At 39.2% G+C, this 27,583-nt stretch overlaps 1 protein-coding gene and 1 long non-coding RNA gene across 3 annotated transcripts in view; one reads left to right on the top strand and one right to left on the bottom strand.

The window, feature by feature from the left end:
• The window catches only part of LOC126919458 (uncharacterized), a 251,512-nt gene that overhangs the window by 207,468 nt on the left and 16,461 nt on the right, over positions 1–27,583 (top strand). The window lies entirely within an intron of this gene.
• On the bottom strand, positions 18,935–26,487 carry LOC126919413 (rho GTPase-activating protein gacK-like). Its single transcript, XM_050728679.1, has 2 exons — positions 24,070–26,487; positions 18,935–19,054 (listed from the first exon to the last, which is right to left on the bottom strand). Exons 1-2 carry the CDS (start codon positions 25,451–25,453, stop codon positions 19,011–19,013), a joined length of 1,428 nt encoding a protein of 475 aa, XP_050584636.1. The 5' UTR covers positions 25,454–26,487; the 3' UTR covers positions 18,935–19,010.

Genomic DNA, 27,583 nt, shown 5'->3' with positions numbered 1-27,583 from the left:
ATTGTGGAACACGAATGACGTTTCGTTGTTCGCCTCGTTATAATTGTTAACGGCGATGTGTAAATGTCGAAGCTACTTTGACTCGTCGCAATTTCATCGAATCGCATATCATCTTCGTTATCCGTGGCTATTATTTTCAAAGAATAATATCATAGCAGGATCAAGAGTAACAAGCTAAATACCTTAATATGTAATTAATACCTAAGTAATACCTAAATATGTAATTAATCACAATGGAAATAATGAAATATTACAGTTGAAATACGTAAACGATATCTATATTTTAACAGACGAGTTAAAAAATATAAATATAGATACATGAATATACAAAAAAACCTATAATAAAACACTTGTCATAACATTTACAGAGTAAGAACAAATGTCGATTTCAGTTTCTTTATCTGCACTCATAAAAATCTAAATTTGCATGAAAATTCGCATTATTATTCTATTTATTACCATGATCAATTACAAAATCCGAGAAACTCCAATGTTTGACCTATATAAAAAGAAGCCACGAAATTTGAACGAATGCATATGAATGAAGCATCGGATTAATTCAGCAAACAATCATCACGCTCGGCAAGGCCGTAAAAAGAATGACAGAAACACAACGGTAGGAAGAAGGAGAAGGAGAAGGAAGGACGAGTGGAAGGAGAGGAACTCGGCTGATCACAGTCTATGATTATGTTCTTGACTTTCGCGGTCAAGCTCCTTCATCCATGCTTCCACGGTTCCCTCTATGGTGTTCCTTCCATGCGGCTTCATGCCGCTATTTATAGAGGCTTATTACTTTATTGCAACCCGACTCTGAATGCATTTCGCCCACGCAGTAGTTTAGCGAAAAGTTTTTCGTTCGAGCACCGCGGATCTACGATGTTCCTTAGTTATTTCGACAAAATCGTCGCCTCGATACTAACCAACGAAATTTAGTATCAGTCACCCGACAGGTGCAATTAATCAGACTTTAATGATATTCGTCCTGAATACGACTGTAGCCCACGTTTTGCATTTCGAACATTCTGCGTTATGTTGTAACAGAAGTATAGGTCAGAATAAAAAGTAGATATACGAGAATATTTGAAGAAAATTAACGTTGTCCAGGAATCGTATATCTCGTACGCGTGGGCTAGACGACGAAGTAGAAAGTTACGATGTATCAGATTCTCTGGCTCACGGTTTAGGAAAAAGATTGGATCAGCAGAAAAGGATAGTATGCGTGAGATAAAAATGAGATAATAGTATGGTAAAACTTTATTTGGATGAATTATGCTGGGGAATAGAATAGTTCTGGTTCTGATAGTTATTTTACTAGAACTATAGTATAACTTAATAACTGATAATATTAATTAAATTATAGACTTTTTCGCAATTTCTTCGGATTGCCATTTGAAAAATTTACTTATAAAATGGAAAAAATATAAAATACTAACTTCGAATTCTTCAACGTTTGAATTATAAGTTAGAGAATTAAAGAAAAGGTTTTTCTTATATTAGGTTGCCCGAAAAGTGTCTTTCTTTTACAGACCCTTTTTTCTTTATTTTCATAGAACAAAATGGATCACACGTAATTCGATAAAATATAAAACGGAAAATGTTGTGCATCCACTATTTCCTTATAAAACGAAAGAAACTTTTCGGACGACCTAAATTCGTCGTTAATTTGTTCAAATTCGAACAATGTAATTGTACGTCGACAAAAATGCCAAAATACGTACGATTCGTATAAACGAAGTGCGGAGAAGCAGAATTCTAGGGTATTAATTAATGAAAAAATTTGGCGATACATCGATCAGTTGATCATTGATCTATTAGTAACATTCAGGGACGTATTTAGAGTTGGAACAGGCCACCCTGCAGCCGACTTTCGCCACACACCTTGCCGGCATCTCGCCGTAGGCAAGAAGGCGGTCGGCGTCTCGGCTCATTAAAGCTAATAATGTGGATTTACTAATCTCTCTACTCCGCCAGACGGATATGACCCCCCTACCATTCCACTGTCTTCCTTCCATCGTATCTTTGAGCTCGATAATTCGTGAAATTGACGCGTCCTTTGAACTTTACGATCCTACACGCTAAAATATTCCTTGAAATTTTGAACAGACCTTCGAGTAAGTTATACGCAAATTACAAGTCAGCTAATTATTCTATTTCGTGTAAAATTGTAAAATTATCAAGTAGATGACTCTGACCTATAACTTGTAACAATTCACTAATATCATTAGTTGATAGATTATTGTGCAAGAGCAGTACAGAATGTTAATTAAATAGAAAGAACGCAAACATACACACAGATCTCGAATCGTACAGATATATACAAAACGAAGAATAGAGTTGTATAAAAGGACCACGTAAGAAAAAGAGAACCGATCTCGCAACAGTATAGTATTCTCACCTAAATAATGCTTCTATCGAACCAGTAGCGTCAGTGGAATCAATGTTGAGCCAAAGTGAATGGAACAACGGGTCGATTCGGTAAGACGTAAGGATTCTTTGTTATGGGAAACCGATGTTACGATAAACGGCGAAACAAGTCTCAAGCGATTCGAGGGTACCCTGTTGTCCCGCAAAAACACGACACGAAACACCGGTGTATCCATTCATTTCTCCGGCCATTTATCATCGCGAGTTTGTCGTAAAACGTGAGAAAATTGTTGTACCCCGGTCAGGACAAATTAGCTCAGTTTCGCTCCACTTATTCTCACGAGGAAAAAATGTAATAGACCGGCGCATGAGTGGCGATAATGCTAGGGTTTCCAGTTGGACATAATTAACTACCTTGGAGCGCTGGTTAGGAAAGCTGTAAGGAACTTATTACGAATAATGTAATTTTTGTACGCTGGAAAAACATAATTGACGATGGTGTTTATATTATCCAGGCACAGGAATCTACCAATTTACCACACGAGCTGTCGATCGTCTGAGGAATCATCCTGATACATTTTTAATTTCCGACTATGCGATTCAATTATCAAGATTCGTCGAGTGAAATAATCGACAAAGTAATGAAACGATTCATTCAGTGACGTGGCAGTGACAGGAGTGAGGCGAACTACCTGAGCTTACGTCCGAAATTATGGCAGTCTGTTATCGAACACTTGTTAATTTTCAGCCTCTTCGGCAATCACGCAAACATCTCAGGGTTACGTAAAGACAACTGGATATTTATGCCCACAAGCGATATGTATCACGGTGGTATATTCTACTAGTTCGTCGAAAGGTCGATCATCGACCTGCGCTATATTCCAGGGCGCTTAACCCGGTTATAGCGTTGATCAATTTTTTATTTGCCCTAACGTCGTTACATTTCATCACTTTGGGTTGAACGTTCTGATAACTCGCTCTCCATTACTCCCTTTGACAGCTTGCCTTCGTTACATCGTTTGGTAGTGGCGCTGACTACTGAAACTTGTATCGAATTCGTTTTTACGTACATGATGGAACTTGTTGCTCGACCGTCATCCTTCCGACGATTTTAATTTTAAAACGATTTTTATCGACGATTAAGATAGGATTTTCGATAAGAAAGACATATCATTTTTAATATATATGTAATGTTGTGTAGCGTGATACAAGCATATTACACTAGCATATATAATAGGAAAGTGACGCATACACTTACAGCTGTAAGTAGTAGAACACAGTACTAGAACGAAAGTTCCATCCACGGGGGTAACTTTAATAATCTCTAATCGAGCGTGACTGTAAAATTCCTTCGCGACGACCTTTGAAACAACGTGTCGATAGAATTTCAAGTCCTGTGATCTTCTGACCTGTCAACCAGTACCCTAGTCAGTTTTTCGGTTGCCTTATAGGGGACATTCCCCTTCGATCGTATAAATTCATTAAAACAACCCTTCGCTGGTGTCGCGCTGCTCGATGTCAATCGAATTCCAAACATACTCGGCAAGAGGGTGTACCCTTTTTTCTCGCCAGTCGAATCACTCGAGTTTACGTAGGGGTTGCATGCCTCGAGCTGCGATATTTGCATTTAGCTGTCTCATCTTTCAATCGTCTTAACCCTTGTTGACAAGAGAGAAAATAACCCGAACGAACTTACGAGTTCTTCTGCAAGTCGTAGTTGACAGGACAATAAGTGAGTATTGATTTTATAGAGCTTATAAATTAATTGTTTTGCACAAGCCCTATCATTAGAGTTATCCATGATCCAAATAAAACATTGTGAAAGCTATGGTGAAAAATGTATGAAGAAATATGTATAAGAAATATTGTATAATTAATATATATAAACTTGTTGGCATGAGAGAAAATAACCCAAATGAACTTACGAGTTCTTCTGCAAGTCGTAGTTGACAGGACAATAAGTGAGTATTGATTTTATAGAGCTTATAAATTAATTGTTTTGCACAAGCCCTATCATTAGAGTTATCCATGATCCAAATAAAACATTGTGAAAGCTATGGTGAAAAATGTATGAAGAAATATGTATAAGAAATATTGTATAATTAATATATATAAACTAACTTCTATATTTTAGAAAAAATCATTCAAATACCCAAAAATGTATCGTTATATGTTCATAAAATATTTCTTGAAGAAGTGATAAATTGTGTGATTTTAGTATATCTGGGTCTTCACGCATGTATTCGCAAGCTCAAAATACCTTATGTTCTTCCAAATATATTCTCGAAGGTAACACTTAATTAAACACATTCTTGAGTTAGATTGTTACGCATGACAAAACTTCTACAAGACGCATATTTTGCGTACCGAAGTATCTTTATAATCTCCGACATTTTACATTCTGTTGTCTGCATCCTTCACGAGGCTGAAAATCGTAAACGCAATCATTGAGAGGAAGATTTGAACGAATGAGATACAAGAAAGAGAGAAGTCCACTGACGTACCACGAAGAGAGGACAGTCACGATCGATTTAATTCCTGAAATTAATTAGAATTTATATCGTACCAATTTTTGTCACCGTATCTATTTTATAATCTTTACAATCGTTTCAAATTCTGAGCAGCCATGCAGACTCATATTTTCCAAGATATTATCGTCCAATTAAAAAATTATTTGGATGTTCTTCAATTTTTAATTCATTATTATTTATTTTAATTATACATTCAAATAAAAATTTATTTTTAGACTGCAGAATTTTACGTATTCATATGGAATTAAAAACACAAAAAATGCATATAATATATCAAAATATACAAAATATCCAAAATAGAGTATTAATTATAATATTCGAGATATAAAATGAATTTATATTTAAACTTTATTTCTCCAATTGTGTCCATAAAGATATAAACTTGCATAAAAATTTAACTATTAGCTGTTACCAATAAACAATTGCCGAAAGTTTCCTAAGTAATGGTCCAAGTTAGAATATTCTGCGCGAAATGCCGAAATAATGGTTGAGCCCGTAGAGAATTCGTTCGTATAGCTACGCAAGAGCCGAAAGAGAGAAAAGGGTTCGCGGTAATTACGTAAGAGAATCAATTAAGCACGTGAATACCTGAAGAGCTATATCCATCCACCTACCTACCGAGGGTTATTAATGAACTCGTCAGATATCCGTTAAACGTTCCCAGCTCGAACTCGCGGACCATTCTCTCTGCTTGGTACTATACATCGAGTGATTAGTCGCCCTGAGCGCTGCTGTTATTTCGAGGGTAACGGGGACGAATTGGTAATTAATATCGAGGGCCTACGTTGGTTCATCGAGGGTTGGGTTCGGGGGCTTCAGCGAATAAACCGTCAGGGTGGATCCATCCGGACGCGCCCCCTCCGGAGATGTTAATAGGCGTTCACCAGGGTACTCTTGCTCCTTTTATTTTCCCGCTAAACGCTCCGTTTTATTGGATTTTCTTTAATCCACGCTTTATCCATGATGGAAAGTACGGATTCCAAAGATAGAACGGAAGCTTCACCCTTTTGATTAGAATATAACAAGAAATTGCTGAAAATTTTTTCCTATTAAATTGCTGTATATAAAATGTCGTTGCTGTGAAACTTTCAATCATTAAATTTTGTTCTATCGTCAATTATTAACTGGACCAAAAATGAAGAAATTTGATATAAATCATAAGGCCCAAGTATTCGAATACTTGTAGATACTTTAGGAATATATCGCGCGTAATATATCGAAATGTCAAATATCACCCATAGTTTCTATATGTATGTATTTCCAGATTATTTTTTCAGATACCAATATAATAATAAAAGTTGTGCTTCATTAAGTACAGTGCTAATGAAATTTCATGGTACGTATTCCTCTACTTTCCTGTGTATTCTTCCTTACCTTCCAAATTAGTTTTCATACTTATTATATTTTTTTTTTTTTTTTCGAATTAGTCATCATAATTAGTATTCTTTTTTAAATTACTCTTCATGCTTATTATGTTTTTTTTTTTAAATTAGTTCATAAATATAGAGTCGCGTGACTTATAATTTAAAATCGTAATAGGATTCGTCGGAATGGAAAATGATCTCGGCTGGGAGAAACGATGAATAAATTTTCCACAGTCGTTTATGCGCGTTCATCGCGTATTATTTTATTGCCTTCCGCAAAATGTGACTGCGCACGATTATGGACTGGCGTAAAAATATAACGACCATCTGGTTAGTTCTTTACAAGCGAGCAAACGAGCTAGTCGTCGCCGCGGCTCGCCGCGAAACGTGTCTAGGCGTTTCGCATTTTTCACGAATTTCTCTTATCTCGCCGTGTAGTCCTTAAACTCTAACGAGCTTCACGGACGTTGAGCACCGCACCGAGACGGACATGATAATTAATTTGACGATCGTGTAAGCCACGCATCGCGGCATCGTACCGCAGATAATTCGTATTAGATAATCGCGAAGTAATCGCGCGCGCTTATGCGTCGCGTCGTGGCTCGGTTCAACGTCGGTGTAATTAACTTTCCACGGTCTCGTGTGGCCAGCGTGATTAATCGAGACGTGTCTATGAATTTATGGATTTCATTTAATATCTCAATGCACGGTAGGCAAAGGCCATAATTGAAACACGGCCTTTTGTCGATCGTGAGAGGCAACGCCTGGAATGACTCGGGAGAACGCAATCCTACTTAAGAGTTTGATAAAGTAATTAACTATAAAGTACCTTTAATCAGATAATACGTTCTACCGATTAGCGTATAACGTTAGCGCTTGTGCGCCGTACGCCGCGAGCTACAACACTAAGAATTACGGTGACCAAGATAACATTAATTGCGACGCGTTTTTAATGGGTTTCGGTAAATACGTTTAACGACCGACCAAGCCTCTCGCGATATCTGCGCGACATACGTGAAAGAAACCCGAAGTAAGAATTTTATTCGATTGTCGGAACAACACGGGGACAGGTGTACGTTAAACGGCCGCATTAAAATACATCCGTCAGTTTATTGCGATGCTCGTTTTTCTCGTTATCTTGCCGAGGCTTTTTGTGACGATTCTGAATTGCCAGGAAAATAATAGGCAACCAGTCGCGGGGTGAGAACAATAGCGTATGTGCGCTTGTTTCCAAAGAATTCTTCGTTCTTAATGCACTTGGAATAACAAATATTTTGTTCCATGAAGATATAAAAAGCTTGGAGAGTTCAACATGTAGAAAGAGCAGTTTCTAATAAGAATTGAACGTGGTACGGTCTATGAATTTTTATGTTCCGACTTTGCTATCTTTTCAACAAGTAGGAAGATTAACTGCAAGATATATATCTTTAAAAATATTATCCATTTTTTGTATTACTAGATATTTTCTTTAATTTATTATAGAAGTTTAGAAGCTTTAGAATTTCAATGTTTTATTTGCGAACAGAAAAAACGGGACAGATACATACGGGGCAAATGTTGCAACCTGGTGTTTTAAACAAAATTCTCTGATCAAATTGCAACAAGAACAATGATTCTTTCATATTTTTCTCAAACGTAGCACATTGTCTAACATTAAAGAAACGTTATTAAATTTTGAAAATGATCGAAAAGAGGTCGCGAGATTAATAAATTACTAAAGCAGCCCATTAACCGAGCTATGTGTTAAACAACACACTTATAAAATTCCGCAAAAATGTTTAAAGCAAACAATGGAGAAGTCGATCACAAACGCGCGTCTTCTTCTATTTTGTCTCCCCCGCGGTATCCTCTTCTGGTTCTAACGACCAGTCAGTCATTCCAGGATAAATTATAGTCGTACGGAAGGAACATCGGCCGGTTTTTCGGCACCACTATCGCGGGTGGCCCCATCGTGTCTTCTTACGTGTGTACGCCATAAAGCACACGTATCCGTTCGTGCGCGCCTCCACCATGCTTCCTATTAAGTAATTCGTCTCCCTCCAGGACGCACACTGTGCGTCCACGTTCACGGCGTTACTTGCGCAATCTTCTGATTCTAATGTCTTGATACGTGTGTCAAAGTTCATGTGAAATTAGTTGTACGTTGGACCTGTGCCTCTCATTTGAGATAACAACACGTGCACATCAGAAATGAAGTTGCAGCTAATGTATAACTACGTTGCTTGAAACAATTAAAATATTGTTTCCTCTGTCACTTTGAGTTTTGTATTCATTATTCGCATATACAGCGTGGTTGGTAACTGGCGGTACAAGCGGAAAAGGGGTGATTTTACGCGAAAAAAGAAGTCGAAAATATAGAATAAAAATTTTTCGTTTGAGGCTTTGTTTTCGAGAAAATCGACTTTGAATTTTCGCTCGGTACGCGTGCACTTTATCACGTCTCGTTATAACGGATCTCACTGTAGATCGTTGTCTCGATGGATATTATCGCAGTTTAAGTTTGTTTTTGCCGTAACGGAAAATTAGGAATACGTAATGAAATAATATGAAGTAATCATAAAGTTTATTATTACAAAAATTGCTGAAAATATTGCCCATTCTGCCGAACACATACTTCTGCTCTTCTAATTAAATTTCTATGAACACTTTCTAAGTCGATTTTCTCGAAAACAAAGCTTCAAACGAAAAATTTTTATTTTATATTTTCGACTTCTTTTTTCGCGTAGAATCACCCCCTTTCCGCTTGTACCACCAGTTACCAACCACCCTGTGTATATCGAGTTAGCGTTGGGATTAGGGGCGTTTAACGAACCTTCATTTGGATTAGCCATCTTTTGTAGTATACCATATAGATGTTCACTAGCAATAAACAATTTCACTACACAATAATAAGTTCTTACTAAAGACTTATAATAACAATGATTACTTAGTCACTCAATGAATATAATAATAAATTCACATGGTGATTATATGATTATTACAGAATTTGACAATTAACCGTAACGATTAGATACTCGAGATGCTAATGACAATAATCTTAGGTTCAATAACGAATATCAATAAGATAGCAAATGCGCTTACTTACTTGTCCAACGTCCAAGTCAAAACTGAACTTATGTGCTTTCTATGTACCTTTCTGCACCCCTTGGGTCAACTATATTTTTAAGAAGAGCTATACAACTTCGTCATACCTCTTTTAGGCAAAAACGTCCATCCCGTTGGCTACGTTTAGCGACCACGTGTGTCATTTCGAGCCCAAACCTACTGTCATAAATCTCGGTCACACATAATCGGATTAAATCATAAACAACTACTTCTAAGTTTTATTATTTAAATACAGCTATAATAAAAAGTCTAGACTAAAGTATTGAGTATTGTTCCAAAAATTCCAAAGGAAAGGCCCCGATGTTATTCGACATATACAAATTTTGCAATCATAGAGTTAAATCCAATCTTTAATTGTATGATTAATATATCTATCCATCAAGCTTATAAATTGCTATGCATAAGTTTCTTTTTAGTAAAAATAGCAAGTCCGATAAAAACCCAGACAGGGTCGGATTACATGTGTTTCTTTCGTTATTATTATATTTTATTGTTGTACAGACGGTCGCGTGCAATGAGGATAGCATCGATTACTGCATCTTCCCCGGTTGTTTTTCTCCGTATAACAATTTCCTCAATCTCGTTAACAATAACTGCACGCAACACGTAACATCACGTAATGAAACTGCTGGATACTCTCAACTACCCTACATTTTTGACTCGACTCCTCTTCTACTCCCTCTACTCAGCAAGACGAGTCACCAGACCGGTTGCTACTCTTCCTTCAATAAATATTCCGATCTTCCGCGTAATGGTGTCGTTCGTTATCCATGACTGACTTCTTTATTATATTGTCAATAATAATATAGATGTGTATAGCGTGCGTGCTGTGATTAGCGTGACGCCGCGTCGGTCAAGGAGCATTAAGCGAAATATAAATAATATCCACGGATGACACGCATCAAAGGCAACTCATAGAATCCGATACTATTCGCTGTCTGACGTTGATTATACATCATTCCTATTTCTTATATACATTTTATTATCTCTTCGCGAACATTCAAGAGTGACAAGTAATTAATTACCAATTAATGAAAACTTGCCTTCGTTAAAAAGTGTTATAAAATTTACAGATATAATAGTTATGGTAAAAACGCTGCATACTATAAAAAATTGACGCTGTGTTTAAATTATATACTGGAAAATTTATAAAGTTCATAAATAAATTTATCGAAATTGAAATATTCTTCTTCGAGGAGAAAAATCGTATCTTGGTGAATCTTTTATTTTCAATTAAAGCTTGCCAATTTAAACTTGTCATTGAAAAAGTTAATAAAAGTGGAGTACATCACACACATTTATTTTTTAAAGTTTGAACTGCGTTTAAATTTTATACTAGAGAATTTATAAAGTTCATAAATAAATTTATCGAAATTGAAATATTCTTCTTCGAGGAGAAAAATCGTATCTTGGTGAATCTTTTATTTTCAATTAAAGCTTGCCAATTTAAACCTGTCATTGTAAAAGTTAATAAAAGTAGAGTACAGCACACACCTATATTTTTGAAAGTTACGGAGAAACTACATTATTTAATAATATGTTTGAATGACCAGATTTTTCAATATACGTGTAACCTGTTCGATTTCTCGACAATACAGATGTCAAGGGGAAAAATGGTAGCAACCAGACAGAAAATCTGCTTAATAATTTACCGAATCTGTAAACGGTGCCACGTGTCTCCTCAGTTTAAGGGAATACCCTCGTGCCAGAAGAATCCGAGACACGAGGCGGACCACCCACGTATATGCTTGTAACTTCCCCTGCCCTCTTTCTTCCCTCTTTTCAACGGGAATCATATAATACACCTACACCCGTCACCGAAGCAAACGCGCGTACACTCGAACCAGACGAGAGAAGAGGCGTTCATCGTGTCGTTTGCATCGACGACAGGTCCACTTCCGGCCCGCATTCGTCGCTTAAACGCTTCCTCGTGCTATGATTTGTTCGTTTCACTGACCGTGGAGGGTTCAACATGCCCTCGTCTACGTAAATGTATTATTTCCATTCGAATCTTTTATGAATTGGTTCAAGCGTCTTTTTATCAATTTACGATAAAGATAAAACGATTGGAATCGCTATGTGTTGTTCCTTAGAATTTAAAAGAGAATTGTTTGGATTTAATGGATTTCTATTATCTCAGACGACTCTTCCATCAAAAATCTAGAAAGTAAAAAAATTGCTACTCATATCTCCAGCAGTAATTTCAAATTTGTAATATAATTATTAAAAAAAAAATATAATATAAGTAATCGATGGAATAATTTATTTCAACGTTTATGACTATCCCAAAATAAGGATAAAATCGTTCATTTCGTATCGACGTTAAAAATCCCCATTTCTAGCACTCACATACATACATACATAATTCACTATTTCAAACTAGAGCACACATAATACCAAAAAAAAAAAAAAAAAAAAAATGGAAAATGTAGAATATAAAATTCAGAAAAAGATTCGATTCGATATTTCTCGAATTGAACAGACATCTGATACATAGACAATGGATATGCAATCTGCAGTTTACAATGGAAGTCGAATGGGTGGAAAATGTTTGAAAGCTAGCAATTAGGGCTGTCTGCTATCTAGATATATGTAAAGGTGTCTAGGTATCAATTTTTGTTTGAACGGCTAGTCAGCTTGGAAGGGATCCCCTTTCAACGAATACGCGAGAATTAATCAACTTCCTCGAACTTTGGGTCATTCGTATGTGTGACCCTGAAAAGATTGATGTACTCGACCGTACTTAATCGTATGTATGCTCGTAAAGACGAATGACGATCAACTTCCTTCCGGAGGCCACCTACGCTTCTCGATTCGTCCGCTCGGCGTTGAAACGTCATTAACCGTGAACGAGCAGCTGAAGTTTCTTGGAAAATAATTATCATAAACTCCGTTTCGGCGAACTCAATCGGCCACATGATGTATGTTCTGTAAACGAATCTTGATACCTTTCACGGTATCATTGACCACTTACGATTATCATTGTCTCGAATTTAAAATGAACTGCCTCCTCATGAATGACTCTGATAATAAGTGCATGTCCCACAAATTGTGCTCGAACGAACTTCAACAAATCGTATCAAGCAATGGTCTCCGGTAGAGGAATTACGGCTAAGATATTGGAATTGTCAGAATTTTCAAACTAAGAAGAGAAAGTAACTGCTTCGTTGCTTTTATTCGTTTAATGTTATATATCTTACAGTTTTCTAGGAAAACGTACTGCGCTCTGCTTTGATGATAGAGACATTGATAGTATGAAGCATGTAAGTTTATAGTAAGTTCATTAATTTATTTCAATAGACGGTATTAATCGCATAAAAGTGGAGAGATTCATTTTTTCCAAATCAAATTCAGATAACATAATAAAATTGTTGTAACGTTAAATATTTTGTATTTGCATCTATGTATTTTAAATAGGGAATTACTCGGTTTGTTGAGTATTGGAATTTCTCCACATTTGCTCTAAATGCTTCGATTAGACAACGTCGCGTTCATTTCAACTGTCATAACAACTGAGGATTCATAATTTTACAATATGTCAAGAGTGATTTGTGAAATGTTTTCTTCCGGAAATAAATTATTTTCAATACGGCGTACTAAAATAGACATAAGCGACGTCCCTCGAACATTTGGTATAAACGTCGTATTTTTGGTCGATTTGATCAACACATTGCTTCGATTGGAAAGCAAGTCGTATAACTCGTGACGACGAATGATATCGATAAAACGACCAACCATGATAATCGATAATCCGAACGGACGATTGACTAGAAGAAACGATTAGTAAAAAGAAAACGGTAGCTCGTTAGGGCCACTTAATTGATTTAATAGCAGAAAATCTAGCCGGATAATCGTCCCCACCATATTATTTCAACGTGAAGTAATCCCTCTGTGTCAGAGACATTCCCCGCGTTTCAGCAATGCTGTTTCTTCGTTGCTGAATCCTAGTGAACCACGCTTGCAGTCTCGACTTCCTTTCACTAATAGGTCCTCCATGGACAAACGATCAACAACGAATTCAATTTCTAAACGGCCGATCGAGCAGGTGCGCTGGTCGACGTTATGCCTACAAACTGTCCGTCCGTTAGGGCTGATTCTCATTAGCGGGACGCCAGAGCTTATTCCGTTCGCTTATTAACTGCGGAAAAGCACGCGCGTATGTGAGCGAGCGATGGAGAAACACGCGCGCGCGCCAACTCGCGCACAATTAATTTAAAAGTTAAATGCTTCGGAACCCCGCGCTCAAGAATACGGCGTTATTAATTACGCAATATTACACTCGTATCTTTCATGCTGTTGCGTTCGAATTATCGTCAAAGAAAGCAGGGACTTGATTCATCAAAGTCGTCCCTTTTGACCGAACGATGCACCGAGAGTCGCGTTCCTCTTAAATGGCCTATATGCTTCCTCCTTCCTACGTTCCATCCCGTGTTCCGATCGTTTGTCAACATTAAGCGTACATAGAATCGAACATGTACTTTGCAATATTAGTCGAGCGTACTGGGAGCATTTCTCGATTCATTAATCCTCCTCGCTGTTCGCTTGGCTATAACAATTTCGAGATTATTGTTGTGGGAAAGTGTATTTTATATGGGGATTTCCTTTAGATACGAGTTGCGTGTTACGGTTGCAAGCTAAAGATGTGAGAAGAATTTATCTATATGTTTATAAATTCTTCGTTACATGTAGATTCCGGATTTTTATGTATTGGGTTGTCCGAAAAGTTTCTTTCGTTTCATAAGGTGATAATAGATGAGCAACAATTTCTGTTTTATATTATTTTATTGAATTAGGTATGATCCATTTCGTTATATTTCTATTATTTTGTTCGTGCATAATTCAATAAACTAATATAAAACAAAAAACATTGTGCGTCTATTATTTCCTTATAGAACGAAAGAAACTTTTCGGGCAACCTAATATTTATAGGAAATTTGAAAGTACAAAGTCGCACAAAATGCACATAATATGACAAATATATGAGATATCCAGATTATAATGCTTTTTATAATATCTAGTAGATAAATCCGCAAAAAATCCGCAGTCTAATTATAACGTTGAAGCGAGCATTATTCTAAAAGATGCAATTCAAGAATAAAAATTAATGGAATAAATTGTTAAAATAAATTAATTAATATTAATATTACAATTTCCATTAATTTTAATTTTTAATTTATCTTCTTAGTTATTTTATTTGATATTAATATTAGAAATTCAAATTAATGGAAATAGATGTCAAAACTGAAGACTATAAAAAACACTGGAATAGACAGGAAATAAAAATATTTGTGACTTTGATTTGTAAGATTTCATTCCTTTTATATTCATCACGATGCTCAACGTCGCTCGAATATGAAACGCGATCAGTGCGAATGACAGATAATCTCTGGTGGTGTTGTTGATTCGCGACGAAGAAGACAGGAAGAGGGAAGGGAATATGGCGTTGGCGGTGGTTATCGGCGCAGTGACCGTGTAAAAGTTTGCTCCGTGGCGCGTTACGCCCATAAGTCAGGGGATATTTGAAAGGCGATGCAGCGTTCTGGGGCCAGCAAGTGGATCCCCCGCGGTGCTATACGCCGGCTTGTTAATCGGCCAATGGACATGCCGTTTCGCGTCCAGCTCTGCCTCGGAAATGTTCTTCGTTCTCTTCGCCGGACGATGTGGCCTAAAGGAAACCCACCACCGAGATATCGCCACGATGTCGCCGATTTCTTTCGCGATACCGAGCTCCGGATTAATGTAACGAGAATTTAACGAGTAGCTTACTTTTCGGTATAATGTACCAGTTCGTTGACTTAATGAGCCCAGCCGAGCTATCTCGTTTCAAGGAAGAATATATGGGTTGTTTGAAACTTTAGAAAAATTACAAAATAATATATTTTCATAGAAATATCATTTTATAAAAAAATGTGTATTTTGTTTAACGACCTAGCCAGCTGCAACATCACGAATATTTTTGAATACGTTTTTCTTCTCCTTGGTTAACGAATTTATGTAGCTTTAATCCTACGATGAGCTAAATTCAACATTATATTTCAAGTATACTACTTGTAGTATGTATATAAAAATTTTTGTGTCATTAGTAAATATATAAAATTGACTATTTTGTATCGAAACCTAGTTCGTTATTAATTATATAAACTTAATTTGTCATTAATTAGAAAAACTTTTATCTATCCCTCATTAGTACTTGAACTTAACATTGTCATATTAAATCTTCCTCGTTAATTAACCTTAGTTTACAATATGCAAATCCATTAAACTCGTGTCCATTTTTTTATTCTTCAGCGATACTTTTGTCTCTACGTCGCCGTGTTGCAAAATGAAAGCTCGTTCGTTAATCGCTCCCAATTTACAACTTCATTTTCCACAATACTTTTCAGAGGAAATCTAATCTGCGCTAATAGCTTTGCCCATCGCTGTAATCTCGCGTAACGATAGAATCGTCCTGTAATTCGCATAGAAAGTCGTTGCTTCTTAATTACCGGTGTGCATGTACACGTATGTCGCGTGATTATGCTTTTATTGACCGACGACAGTGTAATTTCTGCAGTTGATAACGCTCGTTTCGAGCGTTTCGAACGTTTCGCGTCTCGTGTCGAATCGCTCGTTCGATCGTATTTACTCGACCATGGATCTGATTCTGTACGCTTGAGCCAAACGAAAGAGGAGGAAGGGCGATCCTCTGGAACTTGGTCGGCTCGAAACAAACGTGATGATATGGTAGCGAAGGCTCGTGATCAGACAAGAATGATAATTGCAGGAGTCGTTAATACGTCGTTAAAAGTGATTTTATTTTAACGGCCGAACATGCACATGCGATGGAAGGGAAAACGCGGTGAGAAAGTTATTTCCCTCGTTATTGATGCTACTTCGATTGGAATTTGTAGAAGTTGGATAATTAACGCCGTACAACATCTTCAACAATGTGTGCGTGTCGCCGTAACGACGTTCTATTAAAAGAACATTTTTAACACGGGTTCGAGGAAGACGTAGCTTTTAGTTAATCGATTCGCAGGGGAACGAAGTAACAGGCATTTTTCCCAGAGAAAATAGAAAGGGAGAGATTGCACATCAGTCTTGATTGTTAAACGCCGACGTGTAAGCTCAATGTTGATAATAACACGTCTTTATTGCGTCAAATTAAACGAAGTACGGCGATATGCAAATCGAAACAACTACGTAGTTCAGTTGTAATTACAGGCTGAAGTCAAGGCAGAGGTTGCATGCTCTCGCCAGCTATCTATGTCTGATGCCTAGATGTACCACGAGAACTATTAAACCACGAAGAATCGCGAAATATAACGAAAGAGAATAATGGGGAACCGATAGAATGAAATGTAACGATGATAACGATAAATAGTAATTGTAAAAATATGAAAAATTAGTAAAAGTAAGAAATGAATGTAGTTTTTATGAGTCTGAAATATATCGAAAAGAGTATCAATGAATATCGAGCAGAACGAGATGCAAAAACAAAATCAGTGGTGGATGTTAAATCGATCGAATCGATTTCGTGAAAGAAATCGATTCACCGGAAATCTCTAACAACGTAATTTTACGATCGCAAACCACGCGAGGAAGGGAAAGAAATGAGTTTCCCATTAGCGGTCAGCCCGTTATTCCTAAAGTTCGCGTCTCCGCGTGTTCTCGAATAGAATCGATAAATCTTTCTGGTATTTATCACGTCAGAAAGAAAAAGACAGAAAGAGATTTCTCATTGCGTGTCGGCCACGAGTTTCAGCCAGTTTCTTAACAAATCTGCGTCCAACAGGCCGGGTAACACAATACCGCCATTTGTAGCACGACGCGAGACGAAAATGATCGTTACAGGCGATTCGAGTTATCTGAAAATACACTTTACGATATCTGAAACGAACGGAAGCCATTCATAGGTTTCTGTAGTCGCCTCTAGGCCACACACGGACCACGTGAGGCTGATATTATAGGTACACACGGTGCGTGCCTCCTATCCAGAGTTTGTTATCGTGTTCAACCGCGGAGAACGGGAGGCACCTTCGATTTAACCTTAATAAAATCTATGGATCCCACGAGGCTGCCCGATATGGAGCAAGCTTTCGCTTCTACACACGTGTCCGGTTATCTGCGTACGTATACCTACATCACTCGCATACACATACTCTTGTAACATTGGATGATTCAAGAGTATGCAAATTAGATTGGATGAGCGTTATTAGATTTTGGCTGCGAACGGCTGCGATAGATTTTGAAAATATTTTCGTTTGATTTCGAATAATATATACATACAGTGGCTAGAAAAATAGAAATGTTCAAACGTGGGAAATAAGAAATTCAACGGCTCGAACAATTTTGAAATTACATATTTCAACTTCGGATCGTCTTAATAATTCCTGCGAGATGGATTTTGTACTGATTTCCTACTGAATTCCTACTGATAGATTTTGACAATATTTTCGATTGATAAATTTTAATGCTTGATTTCGGATAATACCTACATACAGTGGCTAGAAAAATATAAATGTTCAAACGTGGAAAATAAGAAATTGAATGGCTCGAACAATTTTGAAATTAAATATTTCAACTTCGGATCGTCTTAGTAATTCCTGCGAGTTGGACTAGTGATAGATTTTGATAATATTTTCGTTTGATAAATTTTAATGTTTTACTTCGAATAATATATACATACAGTGGCTAGAAAAATAGAAATGTTCAAACGTGGAAAATAAGAAATTCAACGGCTCGAACAATTTTGAAATTACATATTTCAACTTTGGATCGTCTTGGTAATTCCTGCGAGTTGAACTAGTGATAGATTTTGATAATATTTTCGTTTGATAAATTTTAATGTTTTACTTCGAATAATATATACATACAGTGGCTAGAAAAATAGAAATGTTCAAACGTGGAAAATAAGAAATTGAATGGCTCGAACAATTTTGAAATTACATATTTCAACTTCGGATCGTCCTGGTAATTCCTGCGAGTTGGACTTGGTGTACACGTATCGGTTGTCTTGTCCAATCAGTTGAACAAGGGTATAGTAGTTAGAGCGGGTAGAGAGCGCGACGCGAGCCAGCCTTGCAAATTAATGTCTCTTTATTTCGTAGCGTACATTTCGTTAAAGCTTGATTTATCACCATATAGCTCGCGTTTGCCTTTTTATCGGTCGATCGCCCGCGGCCTCGATCGTTCCTTTAATTATGCAACGCCGTATGAATCCTATTCGTGGCCTGAAGCTAATAATAACGATCGAAGACCACGCGCGATCTCGTTTCCTTTCCTTGCGCGAGATTCCGCCGTTCTTTTTCTTCGATTTCTCTTTCTGCGGGGTGAACATTGATAAAACGCGCGGCTAAGATCACGCCCAAAGCTGCATACGGCATAAATACATTGCTCAAAACTATCAGAGAATCAGATTTCTAAGTCAGATATCAGATCCTAATGAAATATGCCGCGTTAAACTCCGTGCTGTTTCGTTCGGGCTCGTTTCACCCGAGATGAGTTCAATTTAAATACAAAACTGATGTATGGGCGTTATTATGAGTCGTGTAGGATATGGAGTTGGTAAATGCATAGGTGCAATTTGGATAATTCTATCCGTAAAACTTTACCTTCTTCGTGATACATAAATAGCTTGGAAGAAAGGCGGTACAAGTAACGATCCTTATTGTCTGTCTTGTATCTTCATTTTGAGAAAAGCAGAGAAACCTGTGTTTCCAAAAATTAAAATAATTATACGTTTTTGCAAACATTTATAAATTTTATAAATTATGAACATGTACGTTATTTATTCTTCCCTGGATTTATCTTATTCGTGGAAAAAATTCACTTATACTAATTTTCCACCGATTGTGAGCACCTCGTTCACGAATCAATGAAAAGTGAAAATACATTTGAACTCAACCTTTTTATTATCGTGGACTTTCAGCAAATGAACTGTTGGAAGTACTTATCGATATCTTCATCTTATTCTGCGAGCACTTTCATCAAATCGAATTGAACCTTTTTCGATAAAAATAAAAATCCTTTTCGTAAAAAGAAATGCAAAGGTAAAATTTTACCCCTACGAATGACCAAGATGCACAATTAACTTGATTTTTTGTTTCGTAGAAAATATTCTTTTCCCAGAAGAGCGATCGTTTCTCATATCGCGAATATTTTTACTCGATTGAAAAGTCCACGCATTAATGACAGTTCCTGCTAATCAGAACGGGTTCATAGCCCTTTCTCCTCGTTAAGAGAGAGCAACGGTTTCCCATTTGTCGCATTCGTCGAGAATATCGGCCATTTATCGCGAACCACCGCCACCGTGAACGAATTTACCTGGTTTTTCTTCGTTCACGACTTTCAGCAGCAACGATTTCTTTACCATTTCCTCCTGACACCGCTCGTTGTCCCGTTAATGGAAATATCTTCCGTATACGTTACTCAGCCCAGAAAGCTAATTAACCATAACTTTCCTTAAATGGGTATAACATGCGATATTCCCCTTTTATTGGCTAATCGCCTTCAAGTAGTAATGAATATATATATATATATATATATATATATATATTTCTACAGGGAAATTTTATGTTATTTCTAGTTACACACCTTTTCTTTATAAGCAAGATTTATTGTTATTGATCACCAAATGGTAGTTGGAATATCAGAGAATAGCAAATTTGTTCATAAGTTCGGTCGTTTCTCTTTTATTAAGAGTTTTATGTAGAATTGAAACATTATATGAAAAAGAGAAAAGAATGATGAGATTAGTTATAAGCATATTTCTCCTCGCTTTCTGCTGCTTCTTATTCAATAATTAATCCTTATTTAGAAACTAATTTTTCTATTGTTAACTTCATAAAATCTCGCTAATTTTAAATTTCTAAAAGAACATCTCCATTTCTTTTTCACCGCGCCGTCAATTTTCTTCAAGTTAAATATTAATTAAGAAGGTAACGAAGAAAATAGTTAAGAACGATACTTCCTTGAAAAACGATTACGAAGAAACGATAAACGACCGAACGAATGGACGACGAAACGAATAGACCACGCGACGAAATCTTGTAATTTGGTTGATTGGTCGTTGAACCAGCGAATAATTAAGGAAAATTAACAACAACCAGGTCCCTAATAGTCACGATGATGTTTGTAACGACCAGAGACGAGGAGAGATTCGTATCGGCGCACGAAAGTTGCATAATTCCCTCGGCAGTCACGAGAAACACCGATCTAATCGTGTTTCGAGATGACCGTCTGACTAAAATTCTAGTTTTACTTAACGACACGTCGCGCGTCTCGACTGTACTATGCGGCGTTGATTTCCTTCGAGAATCGAGTCCCTGTCGCGGCACCGTAAAACCACTGGTCGAGGTAATTAATAACGAATTTATCCCGGTGATAAGGTGGTCTGGAGTACGACGCCTCGTAAGCGTATCTCGTTGATTTGACTGACCGGCAATAAAGCACCATTAACACTGTCCAACATTTTTCACGCAGTGCAAAGTGCTAAATTATAAAGTCACCGTGGAGAACCAGATCAAATGCGATATTTCTTGCCCTCGTGATCTCCCGCTCTTCTCTTTTCCTCGCTAAACTAGTTCTTTTCTGTAAAGAAGCCAAACGTCGATATACGAAGTCTCGTTGGACAATTTATTCATCATATTGTAGAAAGATAAATGGTTAACTAGTGGAAAGAAGATTGGTCCCTTTAGTTATAGCTACATTGTAAATGTTTAGATATTTATGGAGGATTTAAAGATGCAAAGATGCTCAGATTGGAAAAATATCTAACATGTATCTCGAATATATCGAAAATAAATATGTAGTATTTCTTCGTGTTGTAATATTTATAGAGTGAGCAAAAATCACTTACAACCTAATTACAGCGTGTTGAACCTATTTTCTGTCACATAAATATAAAAACACGGCACACGAGTTTTTATTACTAGTTGAAATTATAATATTGAAACACGTCAATTTTCTATCTTGCAATTTTTATAAAATTAACCGCTGTGAATGATCAACTTAATCAAGATAATCGTAGACATTTTATGGATATTTATACAGCGATATATTTTTGGAGGTTCGAACGATTTATTGTAAAGTCTCGAGGCATCTTCTCGCTATCAACGTAACTAATTTCCGATTTCTCTGTAAACCGACATTGACGAGGTTTCCGTTTGAATATTGAGTGCACGCGTGGGCGCGGAAAGAATACATAGAGTGGTGTTCCAACCTGTGATATCAAGCGGCACGACCGGTGCAATAACAGTGATTAAGCTTTATCGTGACCGTTTCAACGGACTATTTATCTGTCGGCCGCGAAATTACGCGCTGTAAAGACATAATAGGAACGTGATCCAATATTGTCGTTCGTCCACGGTGGGTGCTCGGGCAGTTGAAACTGGCCACGCAAAAACTACCGGTTATTAATCGGGAATTTAGCACTTTTATGTGTTCCGCCGACCGTACGACTTCATTCACCGAATAGATCGCAATGACAACGCGACAACGAAACGTTTTTGATTCCACTTCCCTCTTTCTATATCCTGTTTCAATGTAATATTCATATTTAATATTCAACGTTTAGTAATTATTGGGATGCAAGTCGATCAGTTTTCTGCAACTCTGACCATATCGAAACCGATATTTACCTAATCGAATAAATTTCTATCAGCTGAATAATCTATATGTGCATTCCTCTTATTGGTACAAACAATTATAAGCAGGAGAAAGCAATCGATATACTCCAGTTATGCAATTTATCGTTCAACAAGTCCAAACAAATAAATTCCACTGAGTAAATTTTTTTCATAAATAGACCTGTTTACTAAAAAAAAAAAAAACTCAAAGACTTAGAAAACTAACGCGAATCACTTTCGAATAGAGAGCTGGAATCAGAGTAGCTACACGCGAAAGTGCGTGTGCCGATGGTAAGAAAAATTGATCCGTGAGAAATTCGTGGCATTCCCATTAGTCGTTTCCTAACGTTGCACTGCACCCGACTATTAAAATACAATAGGGTAGCAAGGCGACGGATTCGCGCCGGTTGTGTTATGCCTTTGATTTTTTTCTAACACAATACCTATCGAGCTGCGGACAGCAATAATTTTCACCGAGCACGCATCCATGGTATATACGCGGTAGCTCCTTGTGCAAAAAGGGACAAGCACGACGAAAGGACGCAACGCGGCAGCAACCGCCGCACGTTTGGAAAACAGAAAACCGATCTAATAGGGTGCGATTATTTACCGATGGTTTGCATAAGAATACGACAACTGAATGACCTATAGGAAATTGTTGTTACGCATACAAAAGCCGAGAGAAATAGTTGGTTGCATATCGCGGTTGATTTATGGGGCAGAGAGCAGCTTATTTCTCCGAGTGCTTAACAATTGTTTCCTGACAATGAGCGTATATCAGATATGAGTGACACGAAGAAACGTTTTCTACCATTCATCAAGCTGGCACTCGGTCGGTGAGTAAAGTAATTACACGTTTTCCTGTGTCGTTTGAAAGGGTCATCCATCTGCTGGAAACCGGGGAAACAATTCCGCCAAGACGTCCAATCGCGACAAAATAAATCTCTAATTAGCCCGTTTGGTAGAAGGAAGTTCGATTTCGTACGTGAAACGCTGGGCTCGTTTCAACGCTAGGGGAACGCCTGCTAAAAGGCTCGTTGAATATTCAGGAATAGAAGTTGATCGAGCGAAGATGCTCGAATGAAATGGTAATTTTTACGTGAAATCATACGTCTTGTTGTGCTAATTAAACGTACATCTTAATTAAGTCGGCATATAGACAGATATAGACAGTGGCTTATTCTTTGTGTTACACCGTGAGACTGTGTTGAATTTTAATGTTTTCTTTTTCTATGTTTCGAGGTTCGATGAATTATTAATATCTCAATTAAAATCGGCGCTCTTCTATCTCGATCGTGAATCAGATTCGAGGAACGAATATTATTCATTCTAGCAGTATCGTCACGAGCACATTTTTGCCAGGTACTTTGGAATAATTAGTTAACCGTCGAAGTTAGAAAAAGATAATCTAAATAAAATTGTCGAAATCGTGACAGAGCAATATCCCACAATAACCGAACCCTTATATAACGACGATTTCTTTCGGATCAAGGAATATAATTCTTTTGTAGCGTTCGAATCTCACGAGTTGATGAACTTTGGACCATTATACTGTTCTAATGAGAAATTCCGTTATACCGGAGCGATCGCTGACAACGAGCGCATATCCATTAGTCGTTTAATCATTTGCGTTCCTCCACGAAAATCGCTCGAACGTCAAACACAACATAGTAAATTCTGCACGAAATAAATTCAACGGGAATCACGAGCAAGCACAGGAAATACCATTGATTATACTATTAACTGACCTTTTCTTATTTAACCGCCACGATGGAAATTTATCTGCAAACCGGCTAAACCGATCGACGTTATACTTCATCGTATCGATTCGCAAAGATGTTACGTAAAAGCAGCAACGTGAGACTATTTTAACTTCCATAAGTTAAAAATTGCCCCTGAGAATTCATTGTAGCGGCTAGTTAACGAACCCGCTGTATCGGTACTTGACATTTTTACACGCTGTAAACCGAATACTAATAGCTTCCCCCCTGTTATCTACCATCTACACAGACGTTAATGACTGTCGTTAGAAAAGACTCCGTTCTCCTAGCACGGTTCTCGCTTCGAGGAACGATCGTAACAGAGAACAGAACTCACCAGAGGAAGGTCGATCCGAGTATCTGGTGCAGTAGACCCAGGCAGGCCACGGTAACTGCTTTCCAGGATCGGTCACAGGTGGTACAGGCGTGTTCGAGGCAGGATTCCCGGTCGCTACACCGCCACCGGACGAGGTATTGGTCGTCGAGCTTGTTTCCGAGCTGCTCTTCTCCGTGGTTTCGGTAGTCGACTCTAGAAAGTCCTTGGTCAAGTCAATGGGCCTCGAGCTGACCTTCTTCGGCCGAGACTTCTTCAATGATATGGGATCGGTGATCCTCCTACCGAAGTCCGCCTTGAGTATGTTGTCTATACTGAACTTCAAGCCAGCCTGATGCTGCAGATTGTTGTTGTTATTATGGTTATTATGATGGTTACTGTTATTGATGCCATTATTCTGAACTCCATTGGCGCCGTGCATCGTCCTTCCGTTTTCCTCTCTCGCCCCGGGTGACGATGGGCTGCCAGGTTCCCTTTGAAGAATCTTGCTGACCGAAAGTCGATGCTGGTGAACCGAGTTTGCCGGAACGTGTTGTATCTGGGACGTCTGATGAAGGTGAACGTGGCTGTTCGCGTGATGCAAATGCTGGCCAGGATGAGGCATTAGCGAGGCGGTTTCTCGAGGATCTCTGCAAGCTGTTGGATGGAGAACAGGAGTGGTCGCTTGCAGACCGGTAACTGTCATGGCCGACGGTGGTGACAACGACAGTCTGGTCACTAGAGGAACGCTGATCGGAGTCCGGTGAAGCCTTTCCACGGTCGGGTAAACGATCTCGTGACTCAGACTGTGCTGAACTCGAGTAGGATAGTCGGGAATCTCGGTTTCCCTCGATGAATATCGTGGTAGCAAGTGTGCAGGATGATTGGATTGATACCTGGGCACTATGACCTCTTGAAGCGCTTCGGGCCGACCCGGGGACGAGGCAGTGGCTGAAGACGAAGCCGGTGACCTGACTGAGGATGCCGTGGGCGATGACGGTGGCTGACTGTACGCCGGTGGACTCGGTGCCGAGATGTGATTACCGGTTCGTTGATAGAACGCATCGTTACAGCTCGTTGAACTAGAAGGCGATGGTGTCGCCGATGTCCTCGTGTTCTCCTCGTCGCGAAAGTCACCGCGACTGCTCGCCGATTCCTGCTCGTACCTGACCGAGCTACAACCGCGGATTCCAACGACGCTTGTGGGCGTCGGTTCGCTACCGACGCTCAACACTTCGCTGGTGTCGCTTTCGCAATCGCTGTCAGGATTGTTGCCGTCACTTCCTCGTATCTGATCCCGTTTCTCGGACTCGTCGGGCTCCAACCTGGTCGTTAGATAATTCTGCCTGATCTCATGGAGATCGTTGGAATCTAAACCGGTGGATGATTCCGGTGGTGTGTTCGACATGTTTCCCTTTCTTTATCTTTTTTATTTCTTTTTCTTCTTAACAAGATTTCTTTCGTGTTTTACCGAGTTGATCGGCGCGAAAATGTTAAATCTTGTTTTAAGTCTTTAACCCTTCCATGACGACTGCTAAACACTCGTCTTCGCTTTGTCCCTCGATCTACTTGACAATTTGAATTTCAGGTCGTTACCTAACGGATTCCATCCGCTGCAAGTTGCCTGGAGGGACCATTGTCTTCGCACAGGGCACCTGTCCGATCATTGGCCACCTGTAAATCGTTAACAACCAATGCCTGATATCCTACTCGCATAGTGTCTCAGAATTCTATCATAGAATACACACTTCACGACGGAAACTTCGAAATACTCGCGCACGCTTCAGTTATTTCCCGAGCACAAAGTACTCTTCCCTCAGTTTCTTTGCCGACGGACACTGTTCAAGCCAGTTCATGACGGATTGCCAGCACGAGGTTCGCGTTTATCTCTCATCTTCCCCCGATAACCTATCCTCCGGGCGTAATACACTAAGAACCAGTCCACCCGAGCCACCAGCTCATTACTTCAACGGACAGTCCAACCGACAACGAACCGTATCGTCCTCATCGATGCTTCTCGTCATCACTAACTTTTCGTACCTTAACCTCAAAATCTTCCCGATACGTCCATAATCCATTGCACTCTCACTTTCGCGTTCACCCTTGTACCGGGTGGTTCTTCTAATCTAAATTGAGCGTACAAGGGAGTCGTGCCCACCGTGGCGATAAACTGAACCGTGTGAACGCGCACGATACGCGCACTACCAGTCGACGAGCAGGAAACCGAGGCGAAAACACAGGCCAACGGTTCGGACGAAGCAAGCAGATCGGAAGGAGAGACGAAGAGACGCGATGCTCCGGATGATCGGTGGAAACGTGGCGAGTTGGTTACACGGCGCTGGTAGAGACGCGGGTTTCAACGGAACCGTTGTGCGACGCTGTGGATCCAGGCCGGGCTGGTTGTCCAGTTGGTTGCCGCGAAGCGTCTGCGGCGAGGAAGCGGCGGGAGGGTCGACGATGGGCGTTTCTGGGCGTCGATTCCACGGCCGCTACGCCCCTGAGCTGACCTTTTCAGGGGTGAAGACCCTGTCTAGGGGCGCGACCATTCGACATCTGCCGGCTGCTGCGAGAACTCCGCACCGTGTAACGCCCAGCTTTCCACCACTCCATAAAAGCAACTGCTGATAGGCAACCGAGAACCTGGTTTCCCCTCTTCAAGCCAGCTTCTCCCTCTTCCTTTCGTTCGAACACCTTTCCCGACGCTCTCGGTTCCTCTTTCAACATCGAACCTCCGCTGCATCGTGTCCCCACTTACCAGCTCGCAGTCGCAAACCTCCCGTCTCTCTGGTCTCTCTTCGTGTTTATCCGTAGCTATCCTGTCTTTCTCTCTTCGTTAAGTAATTCCTACCTCTTTCTTCTACCTGGACGAAACGTTCTCCGTTTTACTTCTTCGGCTCCTCTATCCGCTCGTCCGGTGATCCAGTACGCTACCCCTGTTCGCTTGTCCTTTTTAGTCGGACGGTGTTCATCTTCTTCCTGCTCGTGGTCGATTTATCCCCTCCAGACATTATCGCGTTTGGCTTTCCAGATTGTCGTCGTCTCTCCTCGCCTCTCATCCCAGTTTTAACCCTTCTCCTTTTATCTCGCTCCACCACCGTCCTCTCCTCTGTCTTCAGCACGTTCTGCCTGTTCTTTCTGATTCCTCTATCTGCTCTTAGATGATCCGGCTCTTAGCTCCTACCACGTTTAAGCTTCTCTTACCCCCGGGGGTTCCTTCTCCTCGCGCTCGTATATTTTTTCCTCCGTTCGAACACTCGCCGCTTTCCTCGCGAACTGTCTCCCGCGAACCGAGAGTTCGTCCTCGCCAATTCGACCCGTTGCTCCGTTCTTTCTCTTTTCTATCGATCGTCTCGTGTTTTCTTGTTATTGCTACGAGCTCTGGTTGACCGATGCTGCAAACTTCTAGGTCTTCGTCTGCTCCTTCTTCGAACGATAGAAACGAAACGTTGTTTCGTGGTTACGATCGTTTCTCGGCTACTGGATAAATCAATCGCGGCGGAACCGCGGCAACGATCCTATGATCGCTGCTATTACGGTA

Source organism: Bombus affinis, chromosome 8 (genome assembly GCF_024516045.1).
Source record: "Bombus affinis isolate iyBomAffi1 chromosome 8, iyBomAffi1.2, whole genome shotgun sequence".
Classification (NCBI taxonomy): Eukaryota; Metazoa; Arthropoda; class Insecta; order Hymenoptera; family Apidae; genus Bombus; species Bombus affinis.
Note: the sequence above shows the minus strand (reverse complement) of the source record. Positions and strands in the feature narration are given on the sequence as shown.